Source organism: Mustela nigripes, chromosome 8 (genome assembly GCF_022355385.1).
Source record: "Mustela nigripes isolate SB6536 chromosome 8, MUSNIG.SB6536, whole genome shotgun sequence".
Lineage (NCBI taxonomy): Eukaryota > Metazoa > Chordata > Mammalia > Carnivora > Mustelidae > Mustela > Mustela nigripes.
This window is the reverse complement of record NC_081564.1, coordinates 4,469,686-4,487,047: the sequence shown is the minus strand read 5'-3', so window position 1 is coordinate 4,487,047 and position 17,362 is coordinate 4,469,686. Positions and strand designations below refer to the sequence as shown.

Genomic DNA, 17,362 nt, shown 5'->3' with positions numbered 1-17,362 from the left:
GGATAGCTATAATCTTGCTACCAAAAAAAGAAAAAAGGAAAAAAAATTCAAGCTCCTTCACATACCATCACCCTCTGAGATGAGTTAGCTTGACTGTAGAGATGATTTCATTGCAATATGTCTATCTGTGTATCGAATCATCCAAGTGTGCATCTGAAATATATATAATTTTTAATTGTCGAAGATTCCTCAATAAAAAAAATTCAGTGTAAAAATGTGGACCCACACATGTGTCTACATGCCCCCACCCACAGAAAACTAGGTGAAAGCATCTGTGAGTGTGTATTTGATCTTGGGACATGGGGAGGGCTTTCTAGGCATAAAGGGAGTGGTGCACATCATGAGTGAAAAGACTGATACCCTCCCTTCTCTTTTAAATATTGTGCGTTAGCCTTTGTCTCTGTAGAATATTTGTACCCCCAGCTTTTGCCTGAGGATATAATCTCCAGTGTTGTACCCTCTACCTCTTTCTAGGCCCTCAGCTGGTCTGGGAAGGAAGCCTGTTCAAGGAGAGAGATGAAAAGGGTAGGATTTTTTTTTTTTTTGTAAGGTGCTGTGCTACCCTGCAGGGTCCCTTCAGGGGCACCCCACAGAGGAATCTCTCTCAGAGCCAGAAAAAGCTTTGCTTCTGGCTTTCATCTTATGGATAGCGTCCAACTGATGATCTCATCTTGTGCTTTGAGAGCCGGCCAGTTCAGAGGCACATTGGCAGTTCCTCTGAGTCATGGCTCGAGCTCTCCTGGGATAGATGTTGCTTGCCGAGCTTTCCCGTGGCAGCAGAATGTGGTGGCTGGGACCCTGAGCTCTGCCCGGGGCTAGCCAGCTTGCACAGAATCCCACCTCTGCTGCTTACTGGCTGTGGGATCTTAGGTAGGTCACAGAACCACCCCCTGCATGCCTCAGTTTCCCCACCTACGGGTGGGGACAATACTCAAATCCTCCTAACCAAACGATTGAGAAGACGAAGGGTCGCTCCCTGTAAGGTGGTACGTTGCAAGGATTATGTAAGTGGTGACGTTTCTATATTTTATGTTTTCCTCTTGCTGTAATTTATAGTCCCAGCTAATCCTTAATGAACTTGTTGGCGTATGACCCAACACTTGCCCCCCAAGGCAATGGATGACTTGATTTTTGGGTAGACACAAAGCAGCTCCTGTCTCCTCCGTGGTATCATTGCTGTTCAGTGGAGTCATCTAGGGAACACAGAGACAATCAGCCCCGCCTGAGACCATCTAAATCAAATTGGTGGGTATGATTTGATTCATACCCACCAGGGATGATTCTTATGTTTCCTACCCTGTGTATCTCCTGCACAGCCAGGGTTGAGAATTACCAGGTGTTAGGGCCATACTTCCACAGATCAGTGAGGAATGTGTCTTGCTGGTGTTTTTCAAAGACTTTGGCCACCTGGCCCCCTAGAAAGAAAGCTTCCTACACCTGGCTGTGCAGGCCTGGCTTTTCTTGTGGGAATTAGAAAAAGAGATTCAGCTGCAGAAATGTCCAGGCCATTACCCTTTGGTAGGTGACTGGTAGCCACAAGATTGGTAACTAGCTACTAGCTGGGCTGGCGATGTTAGTGAACTCCACCAGGGTTCCCCTCTCCATGCCCTGTGCCCTGTGGATTGCTTCATTCTCGAAGGTTTCCCACCCAAGCCATACAGCATCCCTCCCGCACACCTTGTGTTCTCGATGAATCTGAGCTTGACTCTCCTTCTGGCTCATAAGCAGCACAGTGATCAAAGTGCTGTTCATCTGGGCCTCCTAAGACTCCTTCATTTCATGCTCTCAGGGCCTGCCTCCTCCTCTGGATGGGGTGGTGAATCTCTCGGAAGCCAGCAGACTGAATAGGGGCTCCTTAGTTCGGGCCATATGGTCTACCTGCCAAGAGGAAAAAGAATGGGGCCACTATATGACGCCTGGGGATGAGAGGGACGGGTGGTAGCTGCTCAGGCCATGGGCGTATTTTTCAGCACACAGTCCCATGGCTTTATAAAATACTCCTAAATTCCGATATCATATTTTGTTGCAACCTGGTTCGAGGACAAAATGAGGCCCTGACAGCTGATGTTTATGGCTTCCTATATAAGCTCTCAGACAGAATTTGTACTGCATTTTGCTTGAGTTATGGTGGGGCAGGATTGTAAACCTCACACTGTTATTTCAGATAAAATGCAGGCTTTGGCCACAATAAACAAGAGAGGAGGCACAGCTTTAAATTTCTTGTAAATCAATTTTTGAGTTGCATAAAATATTGACAAATGATTAAAAAAAATGAACTGATGCACAATGAAAACAGGGCATATTAGACTCTGCATAATTTTAATTTCCTTTTCCACATTTATAAATAAGTCAGAATTTAAACATTGCCTTGGGGTTCCCCTGCATTTTGTCAGAAGGTGAAATTGGGCCCCACCTCTTCCCAGGTCTGGTCGGCTGGGCGCCCATTTTGCTCCGCTGAAGGGTGCTATCATGCTGCTCGAGGCAGATGTTCCCTTGTTGCCAATTATTTCATGGTCAGATTCTCCTAGAATTGCAATTCCTGGTTTGGAGAGGGGAAATAAACCAACAGAAAAACTAATCTAAATTTCATATGGGATGGCGCTTCTGCATAGCTTGACATTGTCAAAATACAAATTGCCCCTTGGTGGCGGCAGTAGCCAAAACTTTTCTTTAGATGAGGCTAATTCTTCAAAATCATTTCTGCGCTCCCCACCCCCGGGTTCCCCCCAAATCCTACCCAACTCATAGGATACATTCTGGAGGAAATGTGTGTCTGTATGATGAAAGTCAATATATAGTATGTATAGTATAGGATGTATTTTGTGCTTATGTGTATATATTTTAAACAGATTGGGGATAGTTTAAATAGAGTTTCGATGTCTGCTGCTTCCCCACCATGTCGTAAGCATTTTCTCACGATCCTCAATGTTTGTCGAAGTCATGGTGCAGTTGACGGCTCAGGGTCACACACACAGTAGGGTTTTCCTCATTTACTCAGTCGCTTCCCTCGCGGTGGGCTTTTAGGTTGCTTCTGGCATGTTGGCTTGATAAATCACGCTTGTGACGAACCTCCTTGTCCATTGGTCTCCTTCCTGGTCTCTGGATTATTTCCTGAGCTTGACTGCTAGGTGGGGAATTCGGGGATGGACATTTTTAAAGGTGTTAATGTTCGGTTCCCTCATTGCTTCATGTATGCTAGATGGGCCAGCTCCTTGGGGGCAGAAATCACATCTGTCCTGTCCCCGTGATAGCCCTATGTGCCACAGTGCTGGAAATAAGACGAATGAGTGGTAAATATAGCTAGATAGATAATCGGAGGAGTGGATGGGTAATAACCCTGCTTCTCCAATAATTAATCTGACAAGGACTGGCCGTATTGGTGACACTTGAAAAGATCCTTCCTCCCTCCCTTCCGTCCTTCCTTCCTTGAGATATTGACATATAAAACGTGTATATATTTAAGAGGTACAGTCTGATGTTTTGATACAAGTACTCATGTCTCCATAATCACAACCCAGCTAATTAACATATTCCTTACTTCTACCTAGCTACCATTTGTGTGCGTGTGTGTGTGTGTGTGTGTGTGTGTTTCGATTTAATTGAAAATCCATCCTCTTAGCACATTACAGCATATAATACAGGCTGGTTAACTATGTCACGTGCCCGGCCTTAGCTGTCCAGAGATTATTCATCTTGCATGATCGAAACTTTGTAGCCTTTGACCAACACCTTCCCACTCCCCCTCCCCAACCGCAGACCCTGGCAATCACCATCCTGCTCTCTGCTTCTAAGAATCTGGCTATTTTAGGTTCCACATGCTAGTGAGATCATGCAGTATTTTGTGGTGAACTTGCTTTCTGAACACCTTCTCGGAGCAATGATGCATCGGGCCCTCTATGATTGTATCTTACCCCAATCTCCTAATTACAATTTTGTCATCCTCTGGGCAAGGAGAGCTTTGGACAAGGAAATCTCAAGGACAGCCCTGAAAAGGGGCCCCCCAAATTAAATCAATAGAGAAGTACTTTTTGCAGAATTTGTAATGGCTACGGAAAAAAAACCAAAAAACAAAACCTTGCCAGGAGTTAGGGTCTATGGTTTGGTATATATTTGCCTTTGATGCTCTAGCAGTGCTGCATCTCAGACACTGCTGCCTGGTTGCATTTCTTCTTGTGCCGGCTCTAGGGTTGGAGATTTATTATTTCGGGACAGGGAAGGAGCCTTGTGTGTTCTTAGCCTGATTTGCCAACCCTGGTTCCTGGTGGGCTCTCTTTAGTTTGAAAATGCTTGTTGGGTCTGTGTTTTCCTGCTTGAAAGAAACACGCACATACATATATGTATACCAAAACACATCTACACGTTTATGTATATATTTTAAGTAACAAAATAATATGTAGTTGTAAAAGTTTAAAGAAAGTAGAAATGTAGATGTCAAAAAGTGAAACCCTTTCTCTTTGGTTCTATAGACACACAAACATAATTACATGTACATTTATATACACATACCTATGGAACCTTAAAAAATCTAAGTAGGATTATAGAGGATACATTTATAATTTATAATTTTTTAAAAAGATTTTATTTATTTGATAGAGAGAGATCATAAGTAGGCAGAGAGGCAGGCAGAGAGAGAGGAAGAAGCAGGCTCCCCACCAAGCAGAGAGCCTGATGTGGGGCTCGATCCCAGGACCCTGAGATCATGACCTGAGCCAAAGGCAGAGGCTTAACCCACTGAGCCACCCAGGTGCCCATATAATTTATATTTTTTTATACTTAGTGGCATATTGTGAACATTTTTTCAAGTATGTCCATGTAGCTCCATTTCATTTTTCTTACAGCTGCCTGTAATCCCACTGTACAAACATATAGTTTATCTGGTCTCCTTTTGATAAACCTTTAGAATGTTTCAACCAGAAATAGTAATGCTAGTAACAATAGCACGACTGGTGGATATTTACGGGTGTGTCAGAACTGTTCTGAAAGCTTTGTATTACTAACCCATTACTCCTTACAATAACCCAATAAGGTAGAAGTTACATTTACATCCTACGCTACATGAGGATGTTTGAAGCTCAGAGAGGTTAAAGTAGCTCGCTTGAGTGGCTCGGTTAGGAAGCCACAGAGCGGGATTCTGGCTCTCACATGTGCGCTCCCAAGTTCGTGTGCAATTCAACAATGATGCTGCGGGGAACGTCCTTGTAGATGGATCAGTCCCTGTGCACTCCTGCTAAGATTTCAGAAGGCAAGCTTTGTAGACGTGGGGACCCCGAGCCATGGCTTCACCCTCCTTTCAATCAGAATCACAGAGATGTCTGAATGTCTTTGTAGACACCGCGTCTGGGAGGGACAGGATGAAGTGTAACTATCTAACAAGGAAGCAGTAGCAAGTCCTGTACGATGGCACAATGCTGGCTTGGGTGGTCTTTGCAGGCAGGCAGCCTCCTCTCTGTGGGGCAACGTAGCGAAGAGGGCTGTGATCCCCTGAACTTGGGTCTTTGGAGAGCAGGTGGAGAGGATGTTTTCCCTTGGGCAGGGTGGGGGGGACTGTGCACACACAGACTATTGGATCAGTGGTAAATGAGCTCCTGCCCACTCCACAGTGGCTGGTTTGGAAGATTCCCATAGAACCCTGTGCTGAGGTCAGGGGAGGCCCAGTGTGGCCGGGAGTGGTTTGCTGGGGTGGTGCGTGCAGACTGCACTGTGTTGGTGTCTGGCTTTGCAGGGCCTGCCCTTTATTTTTCCTTTCCTTTCCTTTCTCACGCAGAGACGGAGAGCCGAGGGATCGTGGATAGTCTGCAGAGGTTTTCCTCACTCCCCGCCTATCTGCCCACAAGCTTCCACATCGCCGACGCGGAGGAGGCCTTCTTCCTTAAGGAAGCCAACCAGGACGTCACGAGGAACTCCAGTCTGCAGGCGCGGGTGGAGTCATTCTTCATCTACCGGGCCAGGACCCCCCCGACCATCAATGCCAGCTATGGCCCATTTTCAGCGGAGAAGACAATCCCCCAGGAGCTCTTGTTGACTTCCCCAGCCTTTGGAAATGTGGAGAAGTTTCCCTTCAACTGGAAGCTGAAATCCCACATCCTGGACAGCTCCATCTACTCCAACAGACCCAAAGTGCAGACCTTGTTTTACATCACCGGGATGGACTGGGACGACAGTGACCCCGAGGAAAATCTACCGTGTGTCAAGATGTTTGCCTTCCCCGAGGCCAGGGAAGTGGCGGCCAGCTGTCGGCTGCAAGGGGACCCGGGGCTGTGTGTGGCTGAGCTGGAGCTGCTGCCTGAGTGGTTCAGCTCTGGGCTGGACCTGGAGCCCGAGGAGGAGATCCCGGCCATCCTGGGGGGCACCGCGATGGAGCTCTTCTTCACGCTCTACCCGGCTGACCAGGCTGGCCAGTGTCCACTGGAGGAGGAGGGCAAATGGGAGAACAACATCCACTCCGGCCAGGACAGCCCCCAGCAGGTGCCTCCAGCCCGGGAGAGGATTGGGAGTGTGGTGGTCTACCCAACTCAAGACGATCTGAAGTGGTCCCTGGTGAACCTGGATGAGAATGTTGTCATCTCAGTACCCCTGAACCTCATCCGGGAAGGGGACACGGCCACCTTTTTGGTCTCTCTGACCAGCAGCTCTGTGGCAGACCACTTCACTCTTAGGTAAGTGGCTTTGCTGGGTTGGGTGGAATAGAAATCAGCTTTTGGTCATCAGTGAATTATGTGGTATTGCTGATCTGTGGAGTATCCCATGTTGAGGGGAAACTGACAAACATGGGATAGAGACCCATGCAAGATGGCACAGTCGAGAAACAGGGTATTAGGGCATGGGCCCTGGGCATCTATATTCTCTAAAATCTCCCCAAGTCATTCTGTTGTGAAGCTAGGATCAGGAACAAGTGCTCTGAGAGCAGCTTTTTGGGCTGACAGGTAAGCTCTCCAGTGACACTCTGAACCCATCACTGCCGGCCTGGACTTGCTGCCTGTAAGTTGAAACTTTGTGAATGAATTCCACTTTCCAACTACAGGAAAGAGCCTTCCAAGACAATGTCTCTGACCACTCAGGTTTTCATCAAAGTGAAGAATCCGTAAAGAATCCTTTAGTAAAGTAAATCAGCCGTCTCTGTATGACAAAGATGCAGCTTTAGGGTTGGAAAACGTGCTTTACTAGTCTGTGCTGGGGGGCATACCTGCATTTAGCTTATTTTTCTCACAAAACTTTGCAGTGGGATGCAGCAGTGGCTTTGCCCATAGCAGCTGTGTGCCCTGAGGCAAGTCATCTAACCTCTCTGGGCTTCTGTTCCCTCATGGGTGAATGGGAATTACGATGGGCTGTATGTCTTGGGTTGCTGTGAGGATCAGTCAACTTGGTGAAGGTCTTGGAACAGCATCATCCCCGAGTGTTGGCCTGTGGTTGTTTTCCCAGCTCTCAGATGCTGAGGTGGTGGGGCCGTGTAAGTGAGCCTTGTTTTTCTGGTTGCAGGTGAGAAGGCGGAATTAATTATAAGCCCAGTGTAGTTCCTTTGATTCTGAGGGAGGCCGATGTGCCAGAAAGTGTGTTTGTTTGGGGCCTGCGATAGTTTACTGAGGCTCCGGCAGATCCCAAGTAGGTTTCGAAGCCAGCAGGAAGCCCAGTTCCCCTTTGAAGCCTCTGGAGTTAGTTTTGGTGATAACTGAGCCAGAACTCAGTTTGGACCCAGCTTTGTGCTAATCACTCTAGTGGTGGGGTTGGGGTGGTCCAAAGCCCTGTTCTTGCTCTGCAGAGATTCCTCCCATAGAAGGCAGCACCAGATGCTTGCTCTAGACCAAGAATGGCAAAAGTATGGATTCTGCACTCATAGCACTGAGCCTGCCTTCTGCATGGACGGACATTATTAATCTACTGCAGCGCTTCAGCGGTCCCTCTGCCGTGGCAGACATCGTTAATCGACTGCAGTGCTCTAGCACTCCCTGTGCCACGGCAGACATCGTTAATCAGTTATAGCATTGAGCTCAGGACTCCTGGCAGCCCCTACATGTCCCTGTGCGATGGCGTGGTTGACACTTAACTTATTCGCCACCCTTGGGGTAGAGAGAACATTGCTGGGTGAGAAGTTTGGGGAAAGGGAGAACAGACGGTCTGGTGGTCAGGGAAGTGCTGCAGCCTGGTTGGAAAAGGCGTTTGGGGCCAGGGAAATGGTCTAAATGGTACTAGCTAACTTTCACCGAAGACCGAGAATGGTCCAGGCCACGTTTCGAAGTTGTTCACATGCAGGAAGTCCCTGAGTTCCAGCAATGAACAGCCCGAGGCGGGGAGCACTACTATTATCCTTATTTTTCTGAGGCACGGAGCGGTTCCGGAGCTTGCCCAAGGCCGCACAGCTCGGGAGCCGGGGTTGTGCACGCAGGCGGTCCGGCTCTGGGAAGGCTCTAGGGGCCCTTCATTCTCTCGCAGCCCCTTTCCTGGCTGGAGGAGAGGAGGGGCAGCTGCGGCACCCAGGCTGCGCGCGCCCAGCAGCCCTGCCAGGGCGTGGAGCCTAATTTAGGGAGGGGAGGCCCGGGAGGCTGGAAGAGGCCCCGCGGTGTCCCCGTGGTGCGGGGCGGAACCCCCCGCGTCCGGTTCCCTCCCGCGGAAGCTGATGGGAGAGCTGAAGTGGGCTCTCGCTCGGACGCGGCCCGGGGAGGTCAAGCACGGGCTGTCCGCACCAGGGAAGGGGTAGGAAGCAGCAGCCACGGCGCTTCTTGGTTTCAGCGCGCTCAGGGCGTCCTCCTGGGGAGAGTCCCCTGGGCCTCTCCGCTCCCACTTGGGCTCTGATGCTGCGGGGCAGGCGATGGAGAGGGACCACGAGGAGGCGGGTCAACCCGAGGAATGTCCGCCCACCTTTGTTTCAGCAGCAGTTGTGGAGCCTTGGAGCTGCCCCGGAGGACAAGCATCTGGCGGAGAGTCTGCCGTGTCGGCCATAGTGAAATCCAGGCCGCATGCGCGCATGCGTGGGGTGGGTGCGTGCACGTGCGCGCGTGCGCAGGGGGTGTGCGCGTGCACATACGTGGGGAGGTACGCGAGCATACGTGGGGTTTCGTGCGTGCGCGCGCGTCCGGGGGCGGTGCGTGTGCGCGCGCGCATGCGTGTTAGCGCATTTGGCATTCCCGTGTAGATTGGAGCGCGCGGCCGCTCTCTAACCTTGGGGTGGGCTGCGGTGAAGGATGCGTTGCGCCCTGCGCAGTTTCCCGCCACCCCCAGACGTCCGCGGTGTCGCACACCGGCCTTCCGCTCCCCCTCGGGTCATCCTCCGGCTCCTGCGGGCGCTTGTCTTGCGAGGCCGCCGACCTACTGTTGGAGAAAAGGGGGATGCGGTGCTCAAGGGAGGGGCTGGGGTCTCCTCCCGGAGGCGGGTGTCACCGTCGCGTGCCCCGCGCGTGTCGGGGGCGCCCGGACGACCGGCGCGGGCATCCCAGGCAGTGAGGCTGCCCCGTTGGTCGCCGCGGCATCATGTAGGCAATTAGGGCAGGCGGGGGCCAGGCTCACGGAGGGGCGAAGTGCGGCGGCTGTTTACTATCGCTGATGCCTTATTAGGGCGCTGCGATGTATGGATTGATACTATTAATGCAGGTTTACTTTTTTGTGTGTTTATTTATTTAATCGTTTTAGAGAGTGGGCATGAGCAGGGGGTGGGGGAGGGGCAGAGGGCGAGACTCTTAAGGGGGCCCCCGGCTCAGCCCCGGGCTCAGTCTCACGACTCAGATCATGTCCTGGGTGGAAATCAAGAGTCTGATGCTTGAGGGGCTGAGTCACCCGGGGACCCTCAGGCTGTACATTTTTGTGTGCCCCTGTGCCGGGCTCTGCGTAAACCCTTTATTGAGACGCGGGGCACCAAACGAAGTGTTCCTCATGTTGGTTCTGTGGATGTGGAAGCAGACGTGGAAAGGTTAGGGGTTGCTTGCTGAAGTCATGGGGGTGGGGAGGCACTGGTTTTGGGGCCCTGGTCTACGTTTGTGCCTCAGGAGCTGCCACTTGAAACCACTCTTCTGGGTTGCTCTGCACGTCTAGATGGGGACCAGTCTCCACCTATTGAACTTTTCTGCGCCAGCCTGCAGTCGCTTATCTTCATGCTTTCCTAGACAGGATTGCTCCTTATAGCACGCTTCATTTCATGGCCAGAGAGAAATGCACGGAAATTGTGGGCCACTCGAATGAGTACACACAGAGGCTACACCCAGGGAGTCAGCCACCATCACTTGCTTCTGGTGGAGACTCAAGGGCAAGCTGGAGTGGGGGAGCTTAGTGGAAAGCAGGGAAGGCTCAGGTTTGCTTGGGTGGGAGGTTGCTGGTATGCAGAGGCCAGAGGCAGGTTAACAAGGAGTGAGCATCTTATGTGTTGACTTTTCCTGCTTGGCCCTGAGCTGGAAGCAGAGGCGATAAAAAGGGACACAGGCAGTCCTGTGCCAAGTTCAGACCTTTCTGGGCTGACGACTGCAGAGGCCATGGTCTGGCTCTTTGTCCTGACGGCTACAAGGTGGTGTGTCGGAGTTTTATTATTACATGTGGTCTGGCTATTGTCCATTTGTATATACCATCTCTTAAAATAAAACACCGTTTTCCAGCCTAGGGAAATGTGTGGTTTCCCAACATAACTGATTGTCTGTTTTAATCATGTCTTTTATGAATGAAATGTGACATTTCATTCTGGCTCAGATGTGGAGCCCTGGATCAAAGCGTGAGTGTGCACGAGATTTGCTGAGATCGAATTTCAGAGCTAAAGATGTATAGAAAGGGGACAGATGTGTGTGTTTTCACATGTCACTTTGCTATTTCAGACTGCATATTGTATTGAGGCCAATTTGAACAAAGTTGAGTTGATTATTCTCTAATATCTAAATAGTTTCCGTTAAATATTAGTATCTAAATCTGACCATGCACTGAAAACCCTTTTGGCAAAGGGCTAGTAAAGTGGTTTGGAGGGATTGAGGGCTGCTGGCAAGGCCATGCTGGGCTAGACTCAGGTAGATCTTTGTTACACTTCCAAGAAAGTTTAGATACTATGAAATTTTCTCCGCTCCAATTCTCCACACTGCTGTGATGTGAGGCTTAGACTGCTCCTGGAAAACGTTATGTCTGATTTATTAAAATAAGTTTCTCCGGGCGGTTGGGTGGCTCAGTGGGTTAAAGCCTCTGCCTTCAGCTCAGATCATGATCCCAGGGTCCTGGGATCGAGCCCCACATTGGGCTCCCTGCTCAGCGGGGAGACTGCTCCCCCCCACCCCCCACTGCCTGCCTCTCTGCCTACTTGTGATCTCTGTCTGTCAAATAAATAAATAAAAATCTTTTGAAATAACTCTCAGCTCACACAGAGAGCCGCTCTGGCCGACCTCCCATCCTGTTAAGCAGTGGAGCTCAGGCGTTAAGATCACGGACGCTGGAGCCAATCTGCCAGTGTTCGCATCCTGGCTCTGCCACATACCAACTGTGTGATCTTGGGAAAGTTACTTAATCTTTCTGTGCCATTGTTTACCTGTTAACCGGCAGCTGGGACACTGTATGCATTACGTGACTATGAAGTGTCACCTTTGTGCTCAGATGATTCTTCCATTTCTTCCTTCTTCCCTTCCTCTCTCTCTCCATTCACCCTTCTCTTGCCCTTTCCATTCCTTTCCTTTCTTCCTTCCTTTTTAGAGAGGGATGGGGGCAGAGGTGGCAAGAGAGAGGGAGAGAGAGAGAGAGAGAGAGAGAATCTTAAGCACGTTCCATGTCCAGCAGGGAGCCCAATGTGGGGCTCGATCTCACAACCCTGGGATCACGACCTGAGCCAAAACAGTTGGACCCTTAACCGACTGAGCCACCCACGTGCCTCGTTCTACTTCATTTGGTGCCGTCATTCTGGTTGCTCAGGCCAAACACCTAAAAAATGTGACTGGCTCTTCCCATTCTCTGACACCCTACATATGAACGACAGCAGACACTGGGGCTCTTCCTTTCTAATAACATCCAGAATAAAACCTCCATTGCTATGACCCCAGGTATAAGCCAGGGTTCTCTCTCAGTGGGACACCTACAAGAGCCTCCCGACCTCTTTCCTTTCCTCTTGAAGTCTCTTTTTGAGCTAAAGCCAGAGTCCTTCCACTGGCCCGCAGGCCCTGCATGGTCAGCTTCTGCCATTTCCTTGAGCTTGTCTGTCACAACTCTCCCACTCACTCCATCACCAACAGCGACCAGTGTGCGAAAGGACCCAGCCTCCTCCCCATTCAACACTGGAGTCCTGTTCCACTACCCCCGCCCTGCCCTGATTTCTGAACATACCACTTTTGTCTGTGATGTGATATATCAGTATTAGTGGTTCACCTCTTCCTGCTAGAATGTGAGGTCTGTGAGGCAGGGAATTTTGTCTTCTTTGATGTGTCCTAAGGATCTAGAACAGTGCCTGGCAGGGAGTGAGTGCTCAGGAAACATTTGTTAGATGAATGAATGAGTTTGGAGGTATTCCAAGGCATTGTTCTTTGACAAAGAGCATATAAACTATCAGGATTGTGTGAATTCATGATGCATGTAAATAAGAGTTTAGTAAGTATTTAAGGTTGGGACACTTTGAGGCTCCAATTCTGGCAAGAGTGTCCTTTTGCCTATAATGTGAGAATGGATTCATCATTTCTAATTCTACATGGGCTATGTCACTATGTCCTGAACTTCAGTAATTCACACACCATCTTCGGGATCTTTTTGTCACATTAACTACCACCATCTCATCCCTTGATAGGTCAAGTCATAGCCGTGTGCCTTCTTGCATTTAAAAGAAAAAAAGACTTATTTGAGACAGAGAGAATGAGAGAGAGTGAGCATGAGCTGTGGGGGCTGGGGGAGAAGAGAGACAAGAAGGCTCTGCAGATCCAGGAGCCCCACGTGAGGCTCAACGCCTCCTGCTCCCCAGAACACTGAGACCATGACCTGAGCTGAAGGCCGATGCTTAAGCAACTGAGCCACCCAGGCGCCCCTCTTCTTTTATTTACTATTTTTCTTCAGATCAATTCACTTTCACAAAATGTATAAAAATACATTGAAAAAAGAAAGCTGACATTTGCCACCTTAAATAGAAACCAGTATAGCCTGTTCAGATGAAACGGTATGATAAAAATCAATAACAGTGAGAAGACAGTCCTAAGTCCTAAGTTCTGAGTGGGTTTCCTCCATCTGCAGCCTGGCCTCTCTTTCCAAGGGGCTGGAGCACATGCTGCAGAGAGTAGGCTCACACTCCCTCAAGTTCAAATTCAAGTTCACATTCTCGGTGGAGGGAGATAAATGAGCAAAATCATACATAATTGAAACCTGTGCTAAGTGCCGGGATGGAAACAAACAGAATGCAGTATATTTAAATTTTATTTCATTTATTTTTAAAACCTTTTGTTTCGGAATAACTTTAGACTTAGGGAAAGGTCACAAAAATTGTAGTCTCCCCAAATGGTAACATCACACACAATCACAGCAGGAATTTCTGAACCAGGAAATTAACATTGGTATAAATTATTAACCAACCTTCAGGCATTATTAAAAACTTCTGGTTGCTCCCATCATGTCCTTTTTCTGCTCCAGGACCCAGTGCAGGGCCCCACATTGCATAGACGGTTCATAGCACCTTAGTTGGCTGAATTCTGCTCCCTGGTCTTTTTTTTTTTTTTTTTGGTTCTCTTTCATGACCTTGATGCTTTCAAAGCATGCTGGCCAGTTAATTTTTTATTTTTATTTTTAAAGATTTTGATTTATTTATCTGATAGAGAGAGAGATCACAAGTAGGCAGGGAGACAGGCAGAGAGAGAGGAGAAAGCAGGCTCCCTGCCTAGCAGAGAGCTTGATGCGGGGCTCGATCCCAGGACCCTGAGACCATGACCTGACCACCCAGGCACCCCCTGCCCAGTTGTTTTTGAAAGTGTTCCTCAGCTTGGTTTGCCTTAGACTTCCTCACGATTTAGGTTGAAGATGTACATATCTGGCAGGAAAGCCTACGAAGGGCTGTGTCCTTGGTGTGTCCTAGTGGAGGTATGTGACATCGCTGTGTCCTATTGCCAGTGACGCTGATGTTGGTCACTTGGCTGAAGTGGTGTTTTTTTCCAGTTTCTTCACTGGAAACTTGCTTTCCCGCCCTTGTAGTTAGGAATCATAACATCTGGGAAGATACTGTGAGACTGTGCAAATATCCTTCCTTACATTATATTTTCACTTATAAATCTCAGTGTCCATCAATGCTTCTTGCCTAGAGTGGGGTGATTTTTGTAAAAATGTGTCTGTTTATTCATTTATTTTGTAAGTAAGCTCTGTGCCCAGCATGGGGCTCAGCTTGTGCCTCCAAGATGAAGAGTCACACGTTCTGCCGACTGAGCCAGCCAGATGCTCTGAATGTGGTAATTTTTAAAAAATCAATTAGAAATGAATATTACAGAAGAGTCCTGGTTCTTCCTGATCACTTCTTATTTGAATATATATGAAGAAGTAAGCCAGGAGCAGTTAGTCTCCAAAGAAGTCATTAGATTTTTTCTGCCGGGCTCTGGAATTAAGGAAGATTGTCTGGGTTCTCTGTGCATCTAGAAGGCTTTGAGGGGACTGGCATTTTGACTTGGGAGCATTACCTAGAAACACGAGGTACAGAGTAAGTCCTTGAGGAAGCGGTATGGGCAGGAAGTGACACCAGAAAAGGGAAACCAGTGTAGTCCATGGGGCTTAACCAGGGCCGGCTTCCCAGAGAAGGAGGCTGCAGAGGACGAGCAGCTTTTGACCAATTAAAGGAAAACAAAGATGATAAATGTATGTGAGTAGGACAGAATGACCAAAGGATGCGGTGCTCCCAGGACACGCCAGGGAGGCAAGTTTTCCAAGTAGTTAAAATTAGGGTATCGTTCAGATTTCAGCTCCCCCTTATTGGCTGTGTGACCTTGTACGAATTACTTCACCTCTCTGAGCCTTGCCTTCCTCTCATATAATAAAACTGGTAAGAGCTCCTGTGAAGAAAAAACAGGATCCTGCAGGAAGGCACTTGGCTGCAGTTTTGTTTGTAATGCTTGGTCAGATGCTGCCCCTGTCAGCAGCATCTAAGTGGATTCTGGAAGCTCCCTCCAGTACACACTGTGGGGAACCCGAAGCCCACCATATCCGCCGAACGAGCTCCTGTCGTGTGCCAGGCTTCCCACTGGATTCTGTGTGTGTTGTTTTGCTCATCCTCATGATAGCTCTGGAACTTACCTGTTTCCACTACTTAGGGATCAAGGAAGAGGCTCAGAAGCATGAGGTCACCTGCCCAAGGGTCCCATAGCCAGAATGCGACAAAGCCAGGACTCCAACCGGGCCTGCCTCCTGCAACGCGCATACCCATCTCCTGGTCCCCCGTTTCAAACGCTCATAATCTCAGCGCTTGCCTTCACACTGAAACAAACCGCGGCCTGTTCAGCGAAATGTTACTCAGGTGGTACCCCAAATCCAGGCTTTATTAATTTTTTCCCCGACTAAAAGTCAGATTTCCCTTGAGGAATCTGTGCATAGACACAGGTGCTCTGATGTCTGCAATCCTGAAGCCTAAATCACATCTAGGGCTTAGAGCTAAGATTTCAGCCGTGCTTAGACAGGAAGGAGGGTGACCATTTTTCAAACAAACATCAATTTTCAAACAAACCATGACTTGTGCAGTGTGTTCAGCTAGTTCCAATGTCGTTCTCTGCATTTAGTGAGCCCGTTTGCATTAGTTAGTGCACGACGCTAAGCTCCACCTCTGCTTCGTTTTCCCTCCCAGACTCCCTCCTGCCTGGGAGAGCTGACGGAGTCTGGGCGCCCTGACAGAGGTCGGCAGGAATGGGTGTCAGTTTCAGAGGTTGGAGGATTCTGGCTACAAAAGGGGGTTTCAATGTGTGCAGAGAGCTTTCTATCAGGTCCGAATTTTGGAAAATTGGAGTATACTTAGATTTTGGTGGTGGCTGAAATTTAGTGAATGCTTGGCTTGGGCCAAGCTACTCTTTGATGTTGTATGGATTTGACCCTGGAAGTCATGGTGGGGTCCAGGTTAGGAGGTCGGAATAATTATCTTCAGGGCTCTCACACACATAAGGAAAACCAGTAGTGCTTCTGAGCCCTCTGTTCTTCAGGCTGTCCTCCTGCCTGTGTGCAGAGTGGAGTACCAACAGTAACAGTAGCTGCTTCTTTGTTGCAGATGTTTTTTTGCAGGGTGGCTGGTGCATGACTGTGCCTGACCGTGGCATCCAGACTCACAGCTCTCTTTCCTGTCTTTCCTCTTTCCTGTGCTTAGGGTTTCCTTGTCCCTGGGGGCCATTTCTCTGATTGAAATGTTTGCAGGGCCTGGCTCCACAACATCCAGCGATGTGTCTGGTGCATCACTACCAGCCTGGCAGCCCAAACATCATTGGATGAGTGTTTCTCTCTGTGTGTGTGTGTGTGTGTGTGTGTGTGTGTGTCTATCATCTGGTTTTGTTTGACCAATGTTAGGCATTGGCCAGAGACTAGACAGGGCAAAGAGAGAAAGGACAAGATAACTAGTCTTATTCCTCTCCCACTGAGCCTCAGAAAGATTCGTGACTTGCTCAAGCCTGCAAAGCCACAATGTCAGGGATTTGAACCCGGGTCTTTCCATTCCCAGAATCTGGGTGCCTGGTGGCTGTCCTCTGCTCAGAGAGGCCACACCTTGAGATGGTTTTGCTGAAACATCCACCAGAGAGAATGGATGAGTAAATAGCTAAAATCTTCATAAAGGACTTCATGTCACATTTGTTGGATACATCTCTACAATCTACGGCCAAGGGGAAGAACAAAGCAAAGTGTCGGCTCATACCTACGGCAGGGTATGGTTCAGAACATGCGATCCGATTCTGTTGGTTGTGCATCAGTGCACCCATATGCAGCCAGTGGCATGAAACCTACATGGGCATCAGGACCTCCAGCATCAGGGGAGGTGGGCTGAAGGCATCCAGGGAACTTAGGCCATATCTGATATTCTTTTGTTAATCCTGTTGGTAGGAGAGTGCTCATTTTATTATCCTCCATAGTCATTTAGATGTTGGAAATATATCATATTTATAATTTTCCCAGCATTTTATTATGAAAAATTTTACCCATAGGGAAAAGAGGAAAGAAATTTATAGTGAACATTCTCATGCCCTCCATTGAGATTCTGCCATTAATATTTTAGTATTTTACTGTTCTTGCCTTACTATTTATCTTTCCATCCAAAAATCCATCTTAGGTTTTTTTTTTTTTAAATGTTTTATTTATTTATTTGACAGACAGAGATCACAAGTAGGCAGAGAGGCAGGCAGAGAGAGAGGAGGAAGCAGGCTCCCTGCTGAGCAGAGAGCCTGATTCGGGGCTTGATCCCAGGACCCTGGGATCATGACCTGAGCCGGAGGCA

General features: G+C 48.7%; 1 protein-coding gene across 2 annotated transcripts in view; it reads left to right on the top strand.

The window, feature by feature from the left end:
- Positions 1–17,362, top strand: part of LOC132023068 (transmembrane protein 132B) — a 351,058-nt gene that overhangs the window by 136,262 nt on the left and 197,434 nt on the right. For both annotated transcript variants that reach the window (XM_059408193.1, XM_059408192.1), the window contains exon 2: positions 5,765–6,656. In XM_059408193.1, the coding sequence (XP_059264176.1) occupies positions 5,765–6,656 (892 nt within the window). The remainder of the gene's footprint in view (positions 1–5,764; positions 6,657–17,362) is intronic.